This window comes from Ranitomeya imitator, chromosome 2, assembly GCF_032444005.1.
Source record: "Ranitomeya imitator isolate aRanImi1 chromosome 2, aRanImi1.pri, whole genome shotgun sequence".
Taxonomy (NCBI): domain Eukaryota; kingdom Metazoa; phylum Chordata; class Amphibia; order Anura; family Dendrobatidae; genus Ranitomeya; species Ranitomeya imitator.
This window is the reverse complement of record NC_091283.1, coordinates 71,095,366-71,113,165: the sequence shown is the minus strand read 5'-3', so window position 1 is coordinate 71,113,165 and position 17,800 is coordinate 71,095,366. Positions and strand designations below refer to the sequence as shown.

The 17,800-nt window shown below is 40.7% G+C and overlaps 1 protein-coding gene across 4 annotated transcripts in view; it reads right to left on the bottom strand.

The window, feature by feature from the left end:
• DOCK11 (dedicator of cytokinesis 11) overlaps positions 1–17,800 on the bottom strand; it is a 421,093-nt gene that overhangs the window by 15,761 nt on the left and 387,532 nt on the right. For all 4 annotated transcript variants that reach the window (XM_069746935.1, XM_069746933.1, XM_069746934.1 and 1 more), the window contains 3 exons: positions 14,824–15,034; positions 11,622–11,812; positions 4,374–4,474 (listed from right to left, as the gene is read on the bottom strand). In XM_069746935.1, the coding sequence (XP_069603036.1) occupies positions 4,374–4,474; positions 11,622–11,812; positions 14,824–15,034 (503 nt within the window). The remainder of the gene's footprint in view (positions 1–4,373; positions 4,475–11,621; positions 11,813–14,823; positions 15,035–17,800) is intronic.

Genomic DNA, 17,800 nt, shown 5'->3' with positions numbered 1-17,800 from the left:
GCCTCGGCTTATACTCGGGTTGGCTTATGCTCGAGTATATACGGTATTTCTCCCAGAAAATTATTACAATTACACATGTTCTGTTATACACGTTTATTTTCTTTGTGCACATAGGAACAACATGAAAAAAACTGAAAAAAGGGCAAATTGGACATTTTACACACAACCCCCAAAATAGGTAGGATAAAATTATTGACACTTTCCCAAATTGTGGGTAAACAACTTTTGTGTCAAGTATGTTATGCTCGTTTAAAATCACTGTAGGCAAGTAACAGGTGTGGGCAATATGGAAATCACACCTGAAACTGGATAAATAGGGGAGAATTTGACTCAATCTTTGCATTTTGTGTCTTGTGTGTGCCACACTAAGCATGGAGAATGGAAAGAGGAGAAGAAAACAGTTTTAGGACTTGAGAATCAAAATTGTTGAACAATATCAACAATCTCAAGGTTACAGGTCCATCACCAGAGTTCTTGATGTTCCTTTATCCACAGAGCGCAACATAATCAAGCTTACAAACCATGGCACTGTAGCTATTATCAGAAGGGAATAAGCGCCATATTGGAGTTCAGATTTTGATGGAGTTGTTTGAGGGTGACATTTCACATTGGCAAAGCACCTGAGGTGCCAGAACAGGAGAAACCTCCAATATGTGATCTCATTTTAAAAACTATACCCCCTCAATGAATTAATCTAGGGGTGTAGTGAGTATGTTGACACCTTGTGTGCCTCACATAATTTTATACATTGGGTGGTGAAGAATGAGTAATTAAATTTTTACCACTATAATGTTGTTTTAGCCCCAATTTTTTAATTTTTCTAAGGACTAATAGAAAAAAAATGGACCTCAGTTTGTTGTAAAAATTTCTCCTGAGTGCGCCACTGCCCTACATGTAATCTGGAAATACTTTTCAGGAACAGCGCAAAGCTCAAAAGGAAAAGAGCGCAATATTATTGTGAAGATTTTACGGTTATGTTCTGCGGGTGCCATGACCCACTGGCAGAGCCCCTGAGTTGCCAGAACAGCAGAATTCCTCATAAGTGACCCTATTTTGCAAACTACACTTCTCAATTAATTCATATAGGAGTGCAGTGATCATATTGACATCACGGGTGTGTCACAGAATTTTATGCCATTGGGCAGTGAAGAAATAATAATTACATTTTTACCACCAAAATTTTGTTTTAGCCCTAGATTCTACATTTTCACACTGGGAATTGGGTAAAAATTGCACAAAAATTAGTCCCACAATTTCTGCTGAACATGGAAATATCCCATATGTGGCTGCAAAGTACTGCATAGCCATATGGTGAGACTCTGGAGGGAAGGAGCGCTATTTGCCTGCTGGAGCGCAGATTATCCTACAATAGTTAGCGGACTCTATATACAGAGCCCCTAAGCGCTAGAAAAACAGAATCCACCCTGAAGTGACCCCACTTTGGAAATTACACCCCTTTGGGAATTTATCTACAGGTATAGCGGCAATTTTGACTCCATGGGTGTTTTCCAGAAACAAGCAGCAGTGGATGCTGCGGAGTGAAAATTGCAAACTGCCGTACGTAGGAGGAGAATTGGGAGTAAAGAATTTGCTGAATTTCCTTTGGGGAGTGAGGAGCCATTTATCTTTTCCAGAGCCTTTGCGCTACCAGTAACGTTGAAGCCGCCTATATTTCCATTGACAGGTGACAAACCTGAGTGGGGTCTTCTTGTGGATTGATTTGAAGCTTTTGTTAGGAACATTTTACATAACATTTGAGATGACATTTATCCTGTGCTCGCTCTATGCTGAGCACTTACTTTGGGGTTTCCATCTAAACCTGCTAGTGATGTGATTCAGATGAAACCCCCGAAAGATCCATTCACTATAATGAGGCAGCAGAGTTACTCTGGACACCGTCTGGCCTCTGTTCAGCAGTGTCCTTTTCAGAAGTGCACAAAACTGTGGCCGACGGCACTTTTATTCACACTTAAAAAGACTGACACTGCCAGATCAGACGGCGTCCACAGTGCATCCATCTGCCTAATCTTCTGAATCATGTATTTCAGAGATTTACACAGAAACCCTGATGTAAGCGCTCAGTGCAGAATAGTGTGAGCCAATCCTTACTGCGATTTTTGGGAGACAGAATGAACAAATCAAAAGCAGGTGAAGAATTGGTTTTATTTATTTTTTATGCCGTTCCTCATGCGTTATAAGTGATTAGACGGGTCGGTGCGATAGCAGCAATATCAGATTAATATCGGGATTTGATATTGGACTGCTGTCACATACTTAAAGACGCTTTTTTTTTTTTTGCAAAAACTAGTTTTTGCATAGCCATATTTTGGTAAAGCAGCTTTATTCTTGGGGTCAATACGGTTACAGCGATAACACATATCTTTTCTGATGTTTTGGTGCTTTTGCACAACAAAAACTAATTTATAGAAAAAAAAATAATTGCGTTATTATGGGAGCTATAACTTTTACTTTTCTGCTGATGGAGCGTATAACGACGTTTTCAGCCATACCTCATCCTCCCTTATAACACAAATACATATCACTTAATGTGCTTCATCCAATAAGTATTCAAGTGTATACAGCTTGGCGTTGGAAAATATTTATAAATTGATATGATGAAGATACTTGCTTAATAGTTCTGCACACAGTGCACAGTATGTATTATATATATTTATTAAAATATTAAACAAATTATTAAACAACTTTCTAAATTTGGTTTCACTGTAATAGTGACCTAAAAATCATGATGTCAGGTCATTTTTACCACAATCATAAAAATGTATGTATTTACTATTTCACACACTTTTAATCCCCCCACATACATACACTAACTTTCCAGTACATTTCCATGGTAAAATGAATGGTGTAACTAAAAACTGCAATTTATCTTGCAAAAAAACAATCCCTCATATGGCTAGGTCACTGGAAAAATAAAAAAAAGTTATGGCTCTTGGAAGAAGGGGAGGAAACAAAGCACAGAAACCATAAGTTTTTAAGGGAAGGTAATAAGGAATGATGGTAAATTAGGCTACTTTCACACTAGCGTAGGTACGGGCCCGTCGCAGTGCGTCGAGCCGACGTACCGATGCATGCTGTGAAGTAAAAGCACAATGGGGGCAGCGGATGCAGTTTTTCAACGCATCCGCTGCCTCATTGTAAGGTCTACGGAGGAGGGGATGGAGTTCCGGCCACGCATGCGCGGTCGGAAATGGCAGATACGACGCACAAAAAAACGTTACATGTAGCATTTTTTTGTGCCGACGGTCCGCCAAAACACGACGCATCTGTCGCACGACGGATGCGACGTGTGGCAATCCGTCGCAATGCGTCGCTAATGAAAGTCTATGGCGAAAAACACATCCTGCGGGCAACTTTGCAGGATGCGTTTTTTCTCCAAAACGACGCATTGCAACGGAGGCCAAACGACGCTAGTGTGAAAGTAGCCTAAGATAATTATTATGAAGATTTGAATTTGACTGAAATGCTCAGTGATGATAGATTGTTTGGTTCATCAAGCAGTTTTCTGATCTAAAACTGATTGAAATATGACAACACTTCAGTGCAATTTACAGTTGCAGGAAAATTGTGACTTAATGTTTTTCTGCTAGTTCCAACCAGCTCCACAATTCTTTTTTAAATGGGCTGCGCTTAGTCAGCAAATATATCAAAGTTTAATGTCACAAAAGTGGCATAAATTACAACAGAAATATACTCCAGTCATTGACTGTAGAACATTTTTTTTTGCGTTGGCACATCTTGGCGCATCTTTCTCCAGTGCACTGTCCACAAAGCCAGTCTTAATTCATGAAGGCCTATGGTCCCAATTCATCATTGCCTTTGCTCCTGTTTTTTTTTTTGGTCTATTTTTATGTATGTTTCACCTGATTTTTGCTTCCACCCAAATCATTATTCTATTGGTGCCTTTCTTGAAGTCTTTTATATGTGATTGGCTGTTAGTTTTTTTTTTCTCCACTTTATGGGTGAAAATTAGCAATTCCAGATGTTTTTGCCTGATTCATCAATGGCAACTTTTTAAAGAAAACGTCACAAAACTTGATGCAAATTCACTCCCTCCCCCTCCTTTCTGGGGTGTTTATGAGTACGCCAAAAGGTGGGCACAATTTTTATGTCTTTTAGAGCCAAAATACGAATTTGATATAAAAGAAAAAAAAAAAGTCAAGACAGGAAATAAACACATTTTTGACTTTGCGCCAAATTCATGAATCACGTGTGCAGTTTTGATTCATTTGGAGCAAAAAAGGCAACTAATACACCAAGATAAAAAAGGAGCGAATGAATCTCGGCTTATATGCCTCACTTTGTTGGACAGAAGTATAAACCTTGGCTGAGCAATGAAATCATTATCAACATACTTAAAGATATCTTTTAGCTCCTTTATCTTTTTGGCGGTATACTTGCTAGGCCGACTGTCATCTAGGAAAGCTCTTGCATAGGCTAAAGGTCCCGCGTTTACCTAGAACAAAAAAAATGTTAATTATCATGTGATTATATTTTGGTAGTCATAACTGCATAGAATAATATATTTTAACATAAAAACAACTAGAAAAATACATTATGCCACAAAATATCTGTAAATAGTTGTGGCTGCATCATTTACTAGAGCATTGCACAAACATATTTCCATGCTTCCTCCTCATTTGCTCCCAGTTTTTTTGTTTTGGTTACACAAAATGAAATTTTCCTGCATCATCTTAAAGAACAAATTTATTTCAATGTTTTTTCCTCAACACTTATGAACATGAGAGCCCATATTCCAAGAAATGTATCTATATTGCACAGACACGTGCTTCATTTCCTCTGAATTTATACTTTTAGGCCTTAAAAACATAATGTATTTATTGTATATGATAGTGTAGGACTCCTTCAATGCTTGTGGTCCAAGTTTCCCATATAAGAGGCAACATAAAATATCTGAGAGTTAACACTGTTCTTTGTCTCCTAAAACATTTGTGTTCTAGCTCAACCCTCCATTTTCAGAACTGTAGGTCTTAAATTCTCTATTTAGCCACAACCGTGGCTGCTAAATCTTGTGAACCGATTAACAGTGGCATTGGTATTGATACACACAGATACACAGTGTGTGTGTGTGTGTATCTATGTGTATGCATGTACAGTATGTGTATATAATATGTGTGTATCTGTGATACATTTGTATGTATATATGGTATATATGTATGTTTATGTGCATGTATGTACAGTATATGTATGTGTACGGTATGTGTATACTATGTGTATAACTCTGTGTGTATGTACGGTATGTGTGTATATGTATGTATGATACGAGTATGTGTATCTGTATGTTTGTACGGTATGTGTGTATGCATGTACGGTGTATGTATTTGTATCTGTGTATGTACGGTATGTTTGTATGTACAGTATATGTATGTATGACGGTATATGTATGTGTATCTGTGTGTATGTATAGTATATGTGTGTGTTTGTATATACGGTATATGTGTGTGTATGTTCAGTATATGCATGTGTGTATGTACAGTATGTGTATGTATGTACAGTATGTGTATCTGCGTATGTATGGTATGTGTGTGTTTGCATGTACGGTATATGTATGCGTATCTGTTTATGTATGTACGGTATATGTATGTGTATCTGTGTGTATATATGTACGGTATGTGTGTGTGTATCTGTGTGTATGTATGTGCAGTATGTGTGTTTGCATGTACAGTATATGTATGTGTATCTGTGTGTATGTATGTACAGTATGTGTGTGTTTGCATATATATATGGTTATTACAAACACACAGTATTATATTCTATGGGGGGCTGCATTATATGCTATGGGGGTTGCGTTATACTATATGAGGTCAGAATTATATTCTCAATATAAAAAATGCTAGTAGAGCTTTAACCACTGTGAGTCCTGCAGCAAATAATGGTACAGTACCACCCGACTGTAACAGTGTCACTAAATGTAGTTAAAAAAGAAAAAGATATCTGCGCTGGAATCAAAATTTTAACCCCTTATGAGGACCAAGATTATTAAAAAATATTGTTTGCTAAGAACAACAATGTATAAAAAAGTGAAGATCAAAATACCCACTAGGCATTGCAGTTATATGGTAACCTGGTAATAAGGTAACTGATAACAGACTGAGGACCAAGGAACTGAAAATAGTGCAACCGCCATTTAAAAGTATATATTAAAAAACGGCGGTATCCTTCCACACTATTCCTCTACCACTGTAAAAAAAATAGTCCATAGTCTCACTTTTGGCATTGCTGTGTGAGAAAGTTCCCACGCAGCTTTTGCCATAAAGTCAGACCAGTGAACTAAGGTAACCTCTCAGTGATGCACTGCAGGAGCCATTGTCTCCTGTCAGTGTGTCACTGAAGGTCCTATAGAGCAGTGACATCACCCGATGTCACTGTTCTATAGGGGAGATCGTCGTGGGACACTTGTTATTAATTGGACTGCGTTGGACAGGGAGTATACAGTTTATTATCTTACGTTTTTTGCAGGCGCTGAAGTATGGTAAGTATGGTTAAATTAAGAATATTAAAATACTTTTTTCTGGCTGTGTGTTTTTTTTTTTTTAACTCTTTCACTACTATAGGATTAATAATGGATAGGCGTCCTATTGACGCCTCACCATTATTAACCCGGCTTAATGTCACCTTACAATAGCAAGCAACCTCCTGCAGTGCATCACTGAGAGGTTACTATAGTTCACTGGTCTCACTTTATGGCAAAAGCTGCGTGGGAACTTTCTCACACAGCAATGCCAAAAGTGAGACTATGGACTATTTTTTTTTACAGTGGCGGAGGAATACAGTGCGGAAGGATACCTCCCTCCCGTCATTGTATTCCTGGAGCCCCTAGAAAGCGGTCGCATCAGCTGATACTGCTGTTCTCCACGGGAGATCGTCGTGGGAGATAACACTGGCTTCGGGGAACATAGTGACAAGTGATGGTATGTACTCGATGTTATATGTACTGTATATCTATATGTATGTATTGTATGTAATGTATGAATGTATTGTATGTAATGTATTAATGTATTGTATGTAGTATGTATGTATAGTATGGACCAAAAGTTTGGACACACCTTCTCATTTAAAGATTTTTCTGTATTTTCATGACTATAAAAATTGTAAATTCACACTGAAGGCATCAAAACTATGAATTAACACATGTGGAATTATATACTTAACAATATCCAATATTGCAGTATCGGAATTCTCAACACTAGTAGTAACCCTGCCTTGTTTGTAATGAGTATTGGTAACAGACGTCCTCCTTTATATTTTTGCATAAAGGCTCTTAGTCTGTCTGATGGAATTTCATTGAAGGCTTATCCTATCAGTTTTGTAATTTAGTTTCCCATCCACAAGCTACAAAAAACACACATTCTACTGGCACTGGGAATTGTAAGAAACTCAGTATGTTTGTGATGTGTTAAAATATGATTCTTGTCTAACAAATGAACAATCCTATGTCAACCCTTGAGAAAAGCATTACTACTAAAAAGTGGAGTAACTTGGAAAATATTACGGTATGTTGTGGTTAAATTAAATATGAGCAATTGTAATTGATTTATACTTTTCGAGAGATGCTACCAAGTGTGCGATCAGAGTAGGGCTGGCCATATATTGGGTGATAAGGGCAGGTGTCAAGCTCTTAGTGGGATTATTTATGGGTGGGCAATTTACAAATATTAATGGGGCCAGTCTGGCTGCAACATTATATTTAGTAAAATTAGATACCAATAATCAGCTTTATTTGTAAAAGTGCATAATATTATCAGGATTGCAAGGAATAATGCCAGCTCAGATGAGATGTTAATCCAACCCTGGTACCAAAAGGATAAAGTAGGTCTGGAATAGATACAACAGCTATGGGTTGCCTGCCATTGCTTTAACTTGATTTTACCTGTAAACCCCTTTTGTAATTCTACAGTGTACATTTATAGAAACGGATTGCTCAATGTAGATTAAAAATTACATAGAAGTTGAAGTTTTGTAGAAATTATGAACACTTCACTAGAAATATACTGATAACATTGAGAAAGTTTCTTATTTAAGAATATTTTCGTAATACATGCTACAAATAAAGGACCTTATTCCTCAAAACTGCCTATCAATAAGAAGGTCCTTTCTCCCAACAGTTTCAGAAATGAATGCTGAGCTGTGATTGGCTGCTGTGGGCAACAAAGTCACTCTTATTGTTAGGCAATTTTGGTGAATAAGGCCTAAAGTGTTTCTTAGGCTGGTTCTGGTCTCTGATGATATTACTATAAAAGTTTGACTTCATTTTTATATTTATTTAAAAAAATGTTTATTTCTACATTCACTTTTATTTGAGCTAAGCCCACCAGCATCAGGGGCTTATGTACAGCATTCTGTAATGCTGTAGATAAGCCCCCGATGTAACCTGAAAGATAAAAAAAAGAGGTTAGATTATACTCACCCAGGGGCGGTCCCGCTGCGGTAGGCGTCGCCGTCCGGTCCTGGGCTTCCCATCTTCTTACGATGATGTCCTCTTCTTGTCTTCACGCTGCGACTGCAGTGCGCAGGCACCGGGAAAGGTCAGAGAGACCTGGCGCCTGCGCACTGCAGTACTTTGCTCTGCCCTCAACAGGGCAGACAAAGTATGCCTGCGCCGGAGCGTGAAGACAAGAAGAGGAAGTCATCGTAAGAAGATGGGAGGCCCCAGACCGCGACGCCCATCGGACCGAACCGCAGCGGGAACGCTCCTGGGTGAGTATAATATAACCTCTTTTTCTCATCTTTCAGGTTACATCTGGGGCTTACCTACAGCACTCCAGAATGCTGTAGATAAGCCCCTGATGCTGGTGGTCTTAGCTGATCGTCGATTTTGGGGGTGACAGGTTCCCTTTAATATACATTCAGCCCTGCTGTGACCATTGATAGAAGCAGCCCTACAACAACAACTAAGTGCACATCACTTATCACATTCTTCAGGACCTTGGACAGAAACATTGCTTAAAGTGAGTCTGGAGCCCACAAAATTCCTTATAAACTGGGTTCTATAACAAAAAGCATACTAGCAATGTACCTGTTAGTGGGACAGAGTTTGAGAAAATAACTGTTCATTCGAATGCACATGAGGGGTTTTGGTGCACGCTTGGCTTGGCCAAGAGCTCGGTGAACCTTTACGCCTCCTCATTTTGCATGTTTGGGACTTTCCCTGCTTCTGATTTGACAGTGCTCGCTTCCAAAAGAGATCGCTGCCTGAACTCAGTATGCATTTGTTCACATGTACACTGGCACTGCCTGGGCCTGGCTGCGTGCACAATGTCACTGCAGGAGTGCATAAGGTGGGAGGATGCATTCTCCACCCTGGCTACTCTCTGCGTTAATACAGGTCCTTCTCAAAAAATTAGCATATAGTGTTAAATTTCATTATTTACCATAATGTAATGATTACAATTAAACTTTCATATATTATAGATTCATTATCCACCAACTGAAATTTGTTAGGTCTTTTATTGTTTTAATACTGATGATTTTGGCATACAACTCCTGATAACCCAAAAAACCTGTCTCAATAAATTAGCATATTTCACCCATCCAATCAAATAAAAGTGTTTTTTAATAACAAACAAAAAAAAACATCAAATAATAATGTTCAGTTATGCACTCAATACTTGGTCGGGAATCCTTTGGCAGAAATGACTGCTTCAATGCGGCGTGGCATGGAGGCAATCAGTCTGTGACACTGCTGAGATGTTATGGAGGCCCAGGATGCTTCAATAGCGGCCTTAAGCTCATCCAGAGTGTTGGGTCTTGCGTCTCTCAACTTTCTCTTCACAATATCCCACAGATTCTCTATGGGGTTCAGGTCAGGAGAGTTGGCAGGCCAATTGAGCACAGTAATACCATGGTCAGTAAACCATTTACCAGTGGTTTTGGCACTGTGAGCAGGTGCCAGGTCGTGCTGAAAAAATGAAATCTTCATCACCATAAAGCATTGACCCTGCCCTTGATGAAACACAGTGGACCAACACCAGCAGCTGACATGGCACCCCACACCATCACTGACTGTGGGTACTTGACACTGGACTTCAGGCATTTTGGCATTTCCTTCTCCCCAGTCTTCCTCCAGACTCTGGCACCTTGATTTCCGAATGACATGCAAAATTTGCTTTCATCAGAAAAAAGTACTTGGGACCACTTAGCAACAATCCAGTGCTGCTTCTCTGTAGCCCAGGTCAGGTGCTTCTGCCGCTGTTTATGGTTCAAAAGTGGCTTTACCTGGGGAATGCGGCACCTGTAGCCCATTTCCTGCACACGCCTGTGCACGGTGGCTCTGGATGTTTCCACACCAGACTCAGTCCACTGCTTCCTCAGGTTCCCCAAGGTCTGGAATCGGTCCTTCTCCACAATCTTCCTCAGGGTCCGGTCTCCTCTTCTCGTTGTACAGCGTTTTCTGCCACATTGTTTCCTTCCAACAGACTTACCATTGAGGTGCCTTGATACAGCACTCTGGGAACAGCCTATTTGTTGAGAAATTTCTTTCTGGGTCTTACCCTCTTGCTTGAGGGTGTCAATGATGGCCTTCTTGACATCTGTCAGGTCGCTAGTCTTACCCATGATGGGGGTTTTGAGTAATGAACCAGGCAGGGAGTTTATATAAGCCTCTTGTATCTTTTACATGTGTTTAGAGTTAATTAGTTGATTCAGAAGATTAGGGTAATAGGTCATTTAGAGAACCTTTTCTTGATATGCTAATTTATTGAGACAGGTTTTTTGGGTTATCAGGAGTTGTATGCCAAAATCATCAGTATTAAAACAATAAAAGACCTGACAAATTTCAGTTGGTGGATAATGAATCTATAATATATGAAAGTTTAATTGTAATCATTACATTATGGTAAATAATGAAATTTAACACTATATGCTAATTTTTTGAGAAGGACCTGTATATCCAACCTCTCCTCTTCTGTGAAGCTGGTCTGTAGTGAGCGGTAGCTGCGGAGTGGATCACGCACACTGTCTGCGCCGGCGTGGCCTGGCTAAGGCACAGCAGTCACTCAGGTGCAGGAGAAGTCCCCAACATGCAAAGCGAGAGTGACGTAACAGTGTTCAGTGGTCTTGGCCATGCCAAGAATGCACTAAAGTCTCCTAATTTGCACTGAATTAAGTTTTTTTTCCTCAGGCTCTGTACCCACTAACCGGTATTGTACTGGTATGATTTTTACAAGGGCTAAGCCCCCTTTATCACTGTATAGCTTAACCCTTATACCTTAACTGGAACTCTCTACCACAACATATCAGACTCTCGCCTACCATCGAAACCTTCAAAAAGAACCTGAAGACCCACCTCTTCCGACAAGCCTACAACCTGCAGTAACCACCGATAGACCAAACCGCTGCACGACCAGCTCTACCCTCACCTACTGTATTTTCACCCATCCCTTGTAGTCTGTGAGCCCTCGCGGGCAGGGTCCTCTCTCCTACTGTACCACTCATGACTTGTATTGTTTAAGATTATTATACGTGTATACCCCTCCTCACATGTAAAGTGCCATGGAATAAATGGCGCTATAATAATAAAATGAATTTTGAGGGGTGACCGACTCCCTTTTAACTGAGACATGTTGTTTGGGAACATGTTTTACCTGCACAGACACACATCCTTGTAGTTTTAGCTGTAGCTGGATCATGTCGACATCTGCAGATGAGCAGATCTTCTGCAAATCTGCGGTCTTCTCTTTAATCTCATCAATAGCAACATCAATGGGTTTAAGATCCACTTGGTGCTCATAGATTACAGGTATTCTTTTTTTGACGTATGGGAAAGTGTTTGATGCTGAAAATTAAATATTTATGGTAAGGTACAATTCATGCATAGCAGGTATTAAATAAAAAAGCTAAAGGGACATGGGTCCCGATTAATTAAAACTGCCTTTGTACACTCCAGTCTTAAAGGGACTCTGTCACCTGAATTTGGCGGGACTGGTTTTGGGTCATATGGGCGGAGTTTTCGGGTGTTTGATTCACCCTTTCCTTACCCGCTGGCTGCATGCTGGCTGCAATATTGGATTGAAGTTCATTCTCTGTCCTCCATAGTACACGCCTGTGCAAGGCAATCTTGCCTTGTGCAGACGTGTACTATGGAGGACAGAGAATGAACTTCAATCGAATATTGCAGCCAGCATGCAGCCAGCGGGTAAGGAAAGGGTGAATCAAACACCCGAAAACTCCGCCCATATGACCCAAAACCAGTCCCGCCAAATTCAGGTGACAGGTTCCCTTTAATGAATGTGCTGGAGTAAGATGTGCCTTATTTAGGAGGAGCATGCTACTTAATGAATTACTCACCTCAGGTAGAAATGTACTCCACTAAGCTACCTCAGTACATTCCTGGAGTAAGTGATGCCACTAATGTGGTGCAACTTTTTGACTAGCATCCATGCTCTGCCCCAACAGACATACCTGGCCCAAACTGAGATTAAAATGCCAATATTTTTGTGCAACTTTTGAGTAGTAATTTAGCGACTTACTAAAGTGCTTTTCGCCAGAATTCTGATCTAAACACATTAATTTATTATCTGTATTCTCATTTCTGAGGGACAATATCCTCAGAAATGAGAATACAGATAATAAATGGGAAATGTTTAAGAACATCCTAAATAGGCAGTGTAAGCGGTTTATACCTTGTGGGAATAAAAGGACTAGAAATAGGAAAAACCCAATGTGGCTAAACAAAGAAGTAAGACAGGCAATTAACAGTAAAAAGAAAGCATTTGCACTACTAAAGCAGGATGGCACCATTGAAGCTCTAAAAAACTATAGGGAGAAAAATACTTTATCTAAAAAACTAATTAAAGCTGCCAAAAAGGAAACAGAGAAGCACATTGCTAAGGAGAGTAAAACTAATCCCAAACTGTTCTTCAACTATATCAATAGTAAAAGAATAAAAACTGAAAATGTAGGCCCCTTAAAAAATAGTGAGGAAAGAATGGTTGTAGATGACGAGGAAAAAGCTAACATATTAAACACCTTCTTCTCCACGGTATTCACGGTGGAAAATGAAATGCTAGGTGAAATCCCAAGAAACAATGAAAACCCTATATTAAGAGTCACCAATCTAACCCAAGAAGAGGTGCGAAACCGGCTAAATAAGATTAAAATAGATAAATCTCCGGGTCCGGATGGCATACACCCACGAGTACTAAGAGAACTAAGTAATGTAATAGATAAACCATTATTTCTTATTTTTAGTGACTCTATAGCGACAGGGTCTGTTCCGCAGGACTGGCGCATAGCAAATGTGGTGCCAATATTCAAAAAGGGCTCTAAAAGTGAACCTGGAAATTATAGGCCAGTAAGTCTAACCTCTATTGTTGGTAAAATATTTGAAGGGTTTCTGAGGGATGTTATTCTGGATTATCTCAATGAGAATAACTGTTTAACTCCATATCAGCATGGGTTTATGAGAAATCGCTCCTGTCAAACCAATCTAATCAGTTTTTATGAAGAGGTAAGCTATAGACTGGACCACGGTGAGTCATTGGACGTGGTATATCTCGATTTTTCCAAAGCGTTTGATACCGTGCCGCACAAGAGGTTGGTACACAAAATGAGAATGCTTGGTCTGGGGGAAAATGTGTGTAAATGGGTTAGTAACTGGCTTAGTGATAGAAAGCAGAGGGTGGTTATAAATGGTATAGTCTCTAACTGGGTCGCTGTGACCAGTGGGGTACCGCAGGGGTCAGTATTGGGACCTGTTCTCTTCAACATATTCATTAATGATCTGGTAGAAGGTTTACACAGTAAAATATCGATATTTGCAGATGATACAAAACTATGTAAAGCAGTTAATACAAGAGAAGATAGTATTCTGCTACAGATGGATCTGGATAAGTTGGAAACTTGGGCTGAAAGGTGGCAGATGAGGTTTAACAATGATAAATGTAAGGTTATACACATGGGAAGAGGGAATCAATATCACCATTACACACTGAACGGGAAACCACTGGGTAAATCTGACAGGGAGAAGGACTTGGGGATCCTAGTTAATGATAAACTTACCTGGAGCAGCCAGTGCCAGGCAGCAGCTGCCAAGGCAAACAGGATCATGGGGTGCATTAAAAGAGGTCTGGATACACATGATGAGAGCATTATACTGCCTCTGTACAAATCCCTAGTTAGACCGCACATGGAGTACTGTGTCCAGTTTTGGGCACCGGTGCTCAGGAAGGATATAATGGAACTAGAGAGAGTACAAAGGAGGGCAACAAAATTAATAAAGGGGATGGGAGAACTACAATACCCAGATAGATTAGCGAAATTAGGATTATTTAGTCTAGAAAAAAGACGACTGAGGGGCGATCTAATAACCATGTATAAGTATATAAGGGGACAATACAAATATCTCGCTGAGGATCTGTTTATACCAAGGAAGGTGACGGGCACAAGGGGGCATTCTTTGCGTCTGGAGGAGAGAAGGTTTTTCCACCAACATAGAAGAGGATTCTTTACTGTTAGGGCAGTGAGAATCTGGAATTGCTTGCCTGAGGAGGTGGTGATGGCGAACTCAGTCGAGGGGTTCAAGAGAGGCCTGGATGTCTTCCTGGAGCAGAACAATATTGTATCATACAATTATTAGGTTCTGTAGAAGGACGTAGATCTGGGGATTTATTATGATGGAATATAGGCTGAACTGGATGGACAAATGTCTTTTTTCGGCCTTACTAACTATGTTACTATGTTACTATGTTACTAATGAATAGGCCCCATGATGCTTTTAATAGTGCAGCGGTCTCTTCATTATAACGAATGTTCAATGCTTCAGTTTAGGATTTCTAGGTGACTTACTTGTTAATATGGTTCTTTTCTTACACTGTTCTTCTACACTTCCATGCTTTTTGCCTGACAGTGTGTAAGGAGTTTCGAAAACAAATCGACTGATGTTGTGATTCCTCTCAAAATCTGTTCTTCTATCAGTAAGCTCTTGTTCTTCTAAATAGGACTTGACGTATGTTATCTGAATATGGGCAAACTTCACATCAAGATCTTTTACATTTACCTATTTAAATAGAGACGGTGTTACTGACCACTGATATTTGAGTCTAGGAAACAAACTCCGCAAGTCCACTAGAATGAAATATAGTACAAGATAAAAAAAAGATAATGGCATTCCACAGTTATCTTTCAAATAAATAGGAAAAAATCTATCACTCAAAGTCTTCGTCTCAAATCTGTTGAGTCGTTGATGTGATTAATTCACACTATGCTTAGTTTTTATTTAATGTTTGGTGGTTTTAGGTTTCACCACTCTGGATCCCTCCATACACATTAGCGGTTGTCGGCCCAACAATGGTTACATCGACCAAAAAGACAAAAAATGGCACTGTCTGAACAAAGCCAAGGCCGCTCCACTCCTGGAGCCAGGTGTTAATCAACAGTCATTATACTGCCAGCCACATATGCCCAGATCGGGTGCTCTTCAGAATGAAGCAGACAATTCCAATAGTACAGGCAAGAAAAAAGAAGGCACTCACCGATCTAAAAGTTGGCAATCTTTATTCAATCTTCATATAAAAACTTCATGGCCGGGGGAGTGAGGAAAGGAGCTCATGCGAGCCGGAGCAAACGACGGCCGTTTTGCGCTGACACATGCTGACCCGTAGAAGCGCAAGCACAGCGCGAAACGGCCGTCGTTTGCTCCTGCTCACATGAGCTCCTTTCCTCACTCCTCCGGCCATGAAGTTTTTATATGAAGATTGAATAAAGATTGCCAACTTTTAGATAGGTGAGTGCCTTCTTTTTTCTTGTCTGAACCAACAATGATTACATATGCTGTGGATATGCAGTAGAGAAGCCCCATCAAATCCATAACTTGTGCAGCCGGCTTATCACTTTTTGAGTCAGTACATACACAATCTCCATTATGTGGGTATGCAGAATTTTATTATGTTTTAAAACATTTTTATATGGTTTGTGGCAACCACAAGACTTCCTGTTTGGTAGCCACTATCTGTAGTACGTGTAGTTATGTGCACAGACGTGATGACACAAGATTTTATCTGCTATACATTACACTGCCCCTACATGCTACACGGGGTTTTTGAAAGCTGCACAAGAATTTAATTCAACTTCCTTAAGAAAACTTGTAAGACAGGGTACAGTGGAAGTGTTGTAATTTACCGTACGTGGTATGTGTCTCCTGTTATTTGCCATAGCCCATATCGGTTTGCTGTAAAATATCAAGCATGAAGCCATTCTATATGGCAGCTTGGAATAGATGGAAAGTCTCATGTAATCTACACCGGGTTCCAATTCTCCTTTCCTCATGTCAGAAGTGATTATGTAACTAGTGTCACAGTGTTAGGCTACGTTCACATTAGCGTTCCGCTAATGTGCGTCGCTGTTGCGTCGGCGACGCGCCCCTATGTTTAACATGGGGGACGCGTGCGTTTTTTTTGTTGCGTTTTCCGACACGTGCGTCGTTTTCGACGCTAGCGTCGGACGCAAGAAAATGCAACAAGTTGCATTTTTCGTGCGTCCGATTTTCGTCAAAAAACGACGCACGCGTCGCAAAACGCAGCGTTTTTGCGTGCGTTTTTGGTGCATCGTGCGTTGCGTCGCCGACGCACCGGCGCGCAACGCTAATGTGAACGTAGCCTTACTAGTGTTTTAGAGGACCAAACATGGAAATTTAATGTTTTTTTTTTTTCATACTTCCATTTTAACTTTTTATTCAAATAATGATACTGATGTATTTGTGTTTAGATGTGGAGTATAACATTCAATGCTCCTAAACATCTGCGGCCACAGTGTATTTACAGTTGTTTATATATAAGCCGAACAGTCCTTGGTCGGCTGCCACTAATCATTCTGGTCTGTCTACCGAAAATATCAACAGATATTCTTGTATAACTACTACTGAAAATCTGCAGCAAGTGAAGAGAATTCAGAAATTCATTGCAGTTTTGTGCAAACTTAATTATAATTATATTTAACCCCTTAGCGACCGCCGATACGCCTTTTAACGGCGGCCGCTAAGGGTACTTAAACCACAGCGCCGTTAATTAACGGCGCTGTGGAAAAAGTGTATAGCGCCCCCCACAGGCCGATTTTCTCCGGGGTCTCGGCTGCCGAGGGTAGCTGAGACCCCAGAGAACATGATTCGGGGGGTTTTTAACCCTCCCCGCATTTGCGATCGCCGGTAATTAACCGTTTACCGGCGATCGCAAAAAAAAAAAAAAAAAAAAAAAAAGCGATCTCTTTTTAATTTCTCTGTCCTCCGATGTGATCGCACATCGGAGGACAGAGAAAAGGGGTCCCAGGTGGCCCCCCAATACTCACCTAGCTCCCCCGATGCTCCTCGTGTCTCCCGGTGGGCGCCGCCATCTTCAAAATGGCGGGCGCATGCGCAGTGCGCCCGCCGGCCGGCACCGGGAGAATCTTTGGGGTCTCGGCTGCCTGGGGTAGCCGAGACCCCAAAGAGCATGATCGGGGGTCGGTTTTAGCGACCCCTGTTTTGCGATCGCCGGTAATTAACTGTTTACCGGCGACCGCAAAAAAAAAAAAAAAAAAAAAAAAAAGTAAAGTGTAATTCTCTGTCCTCTGATGTGATCGCACATCAGAGGACAGAGAAATAGGGGGATTCGGGGACCCTAGCATACTCACCTAGGTCCCTGGATCCTCTTGCTGCTCCTCCTGGCCGCCGGCAGAAGAACATGGCGGACGCATGCCCAGTGCGCCCGCCATCTGTCTCCACCTGCCGGCCGGCAGGAGAACAGCAGTTAGGGCTAAAATTAGGGTTAGGGTTAGGGGTAGGGTTAGGGTT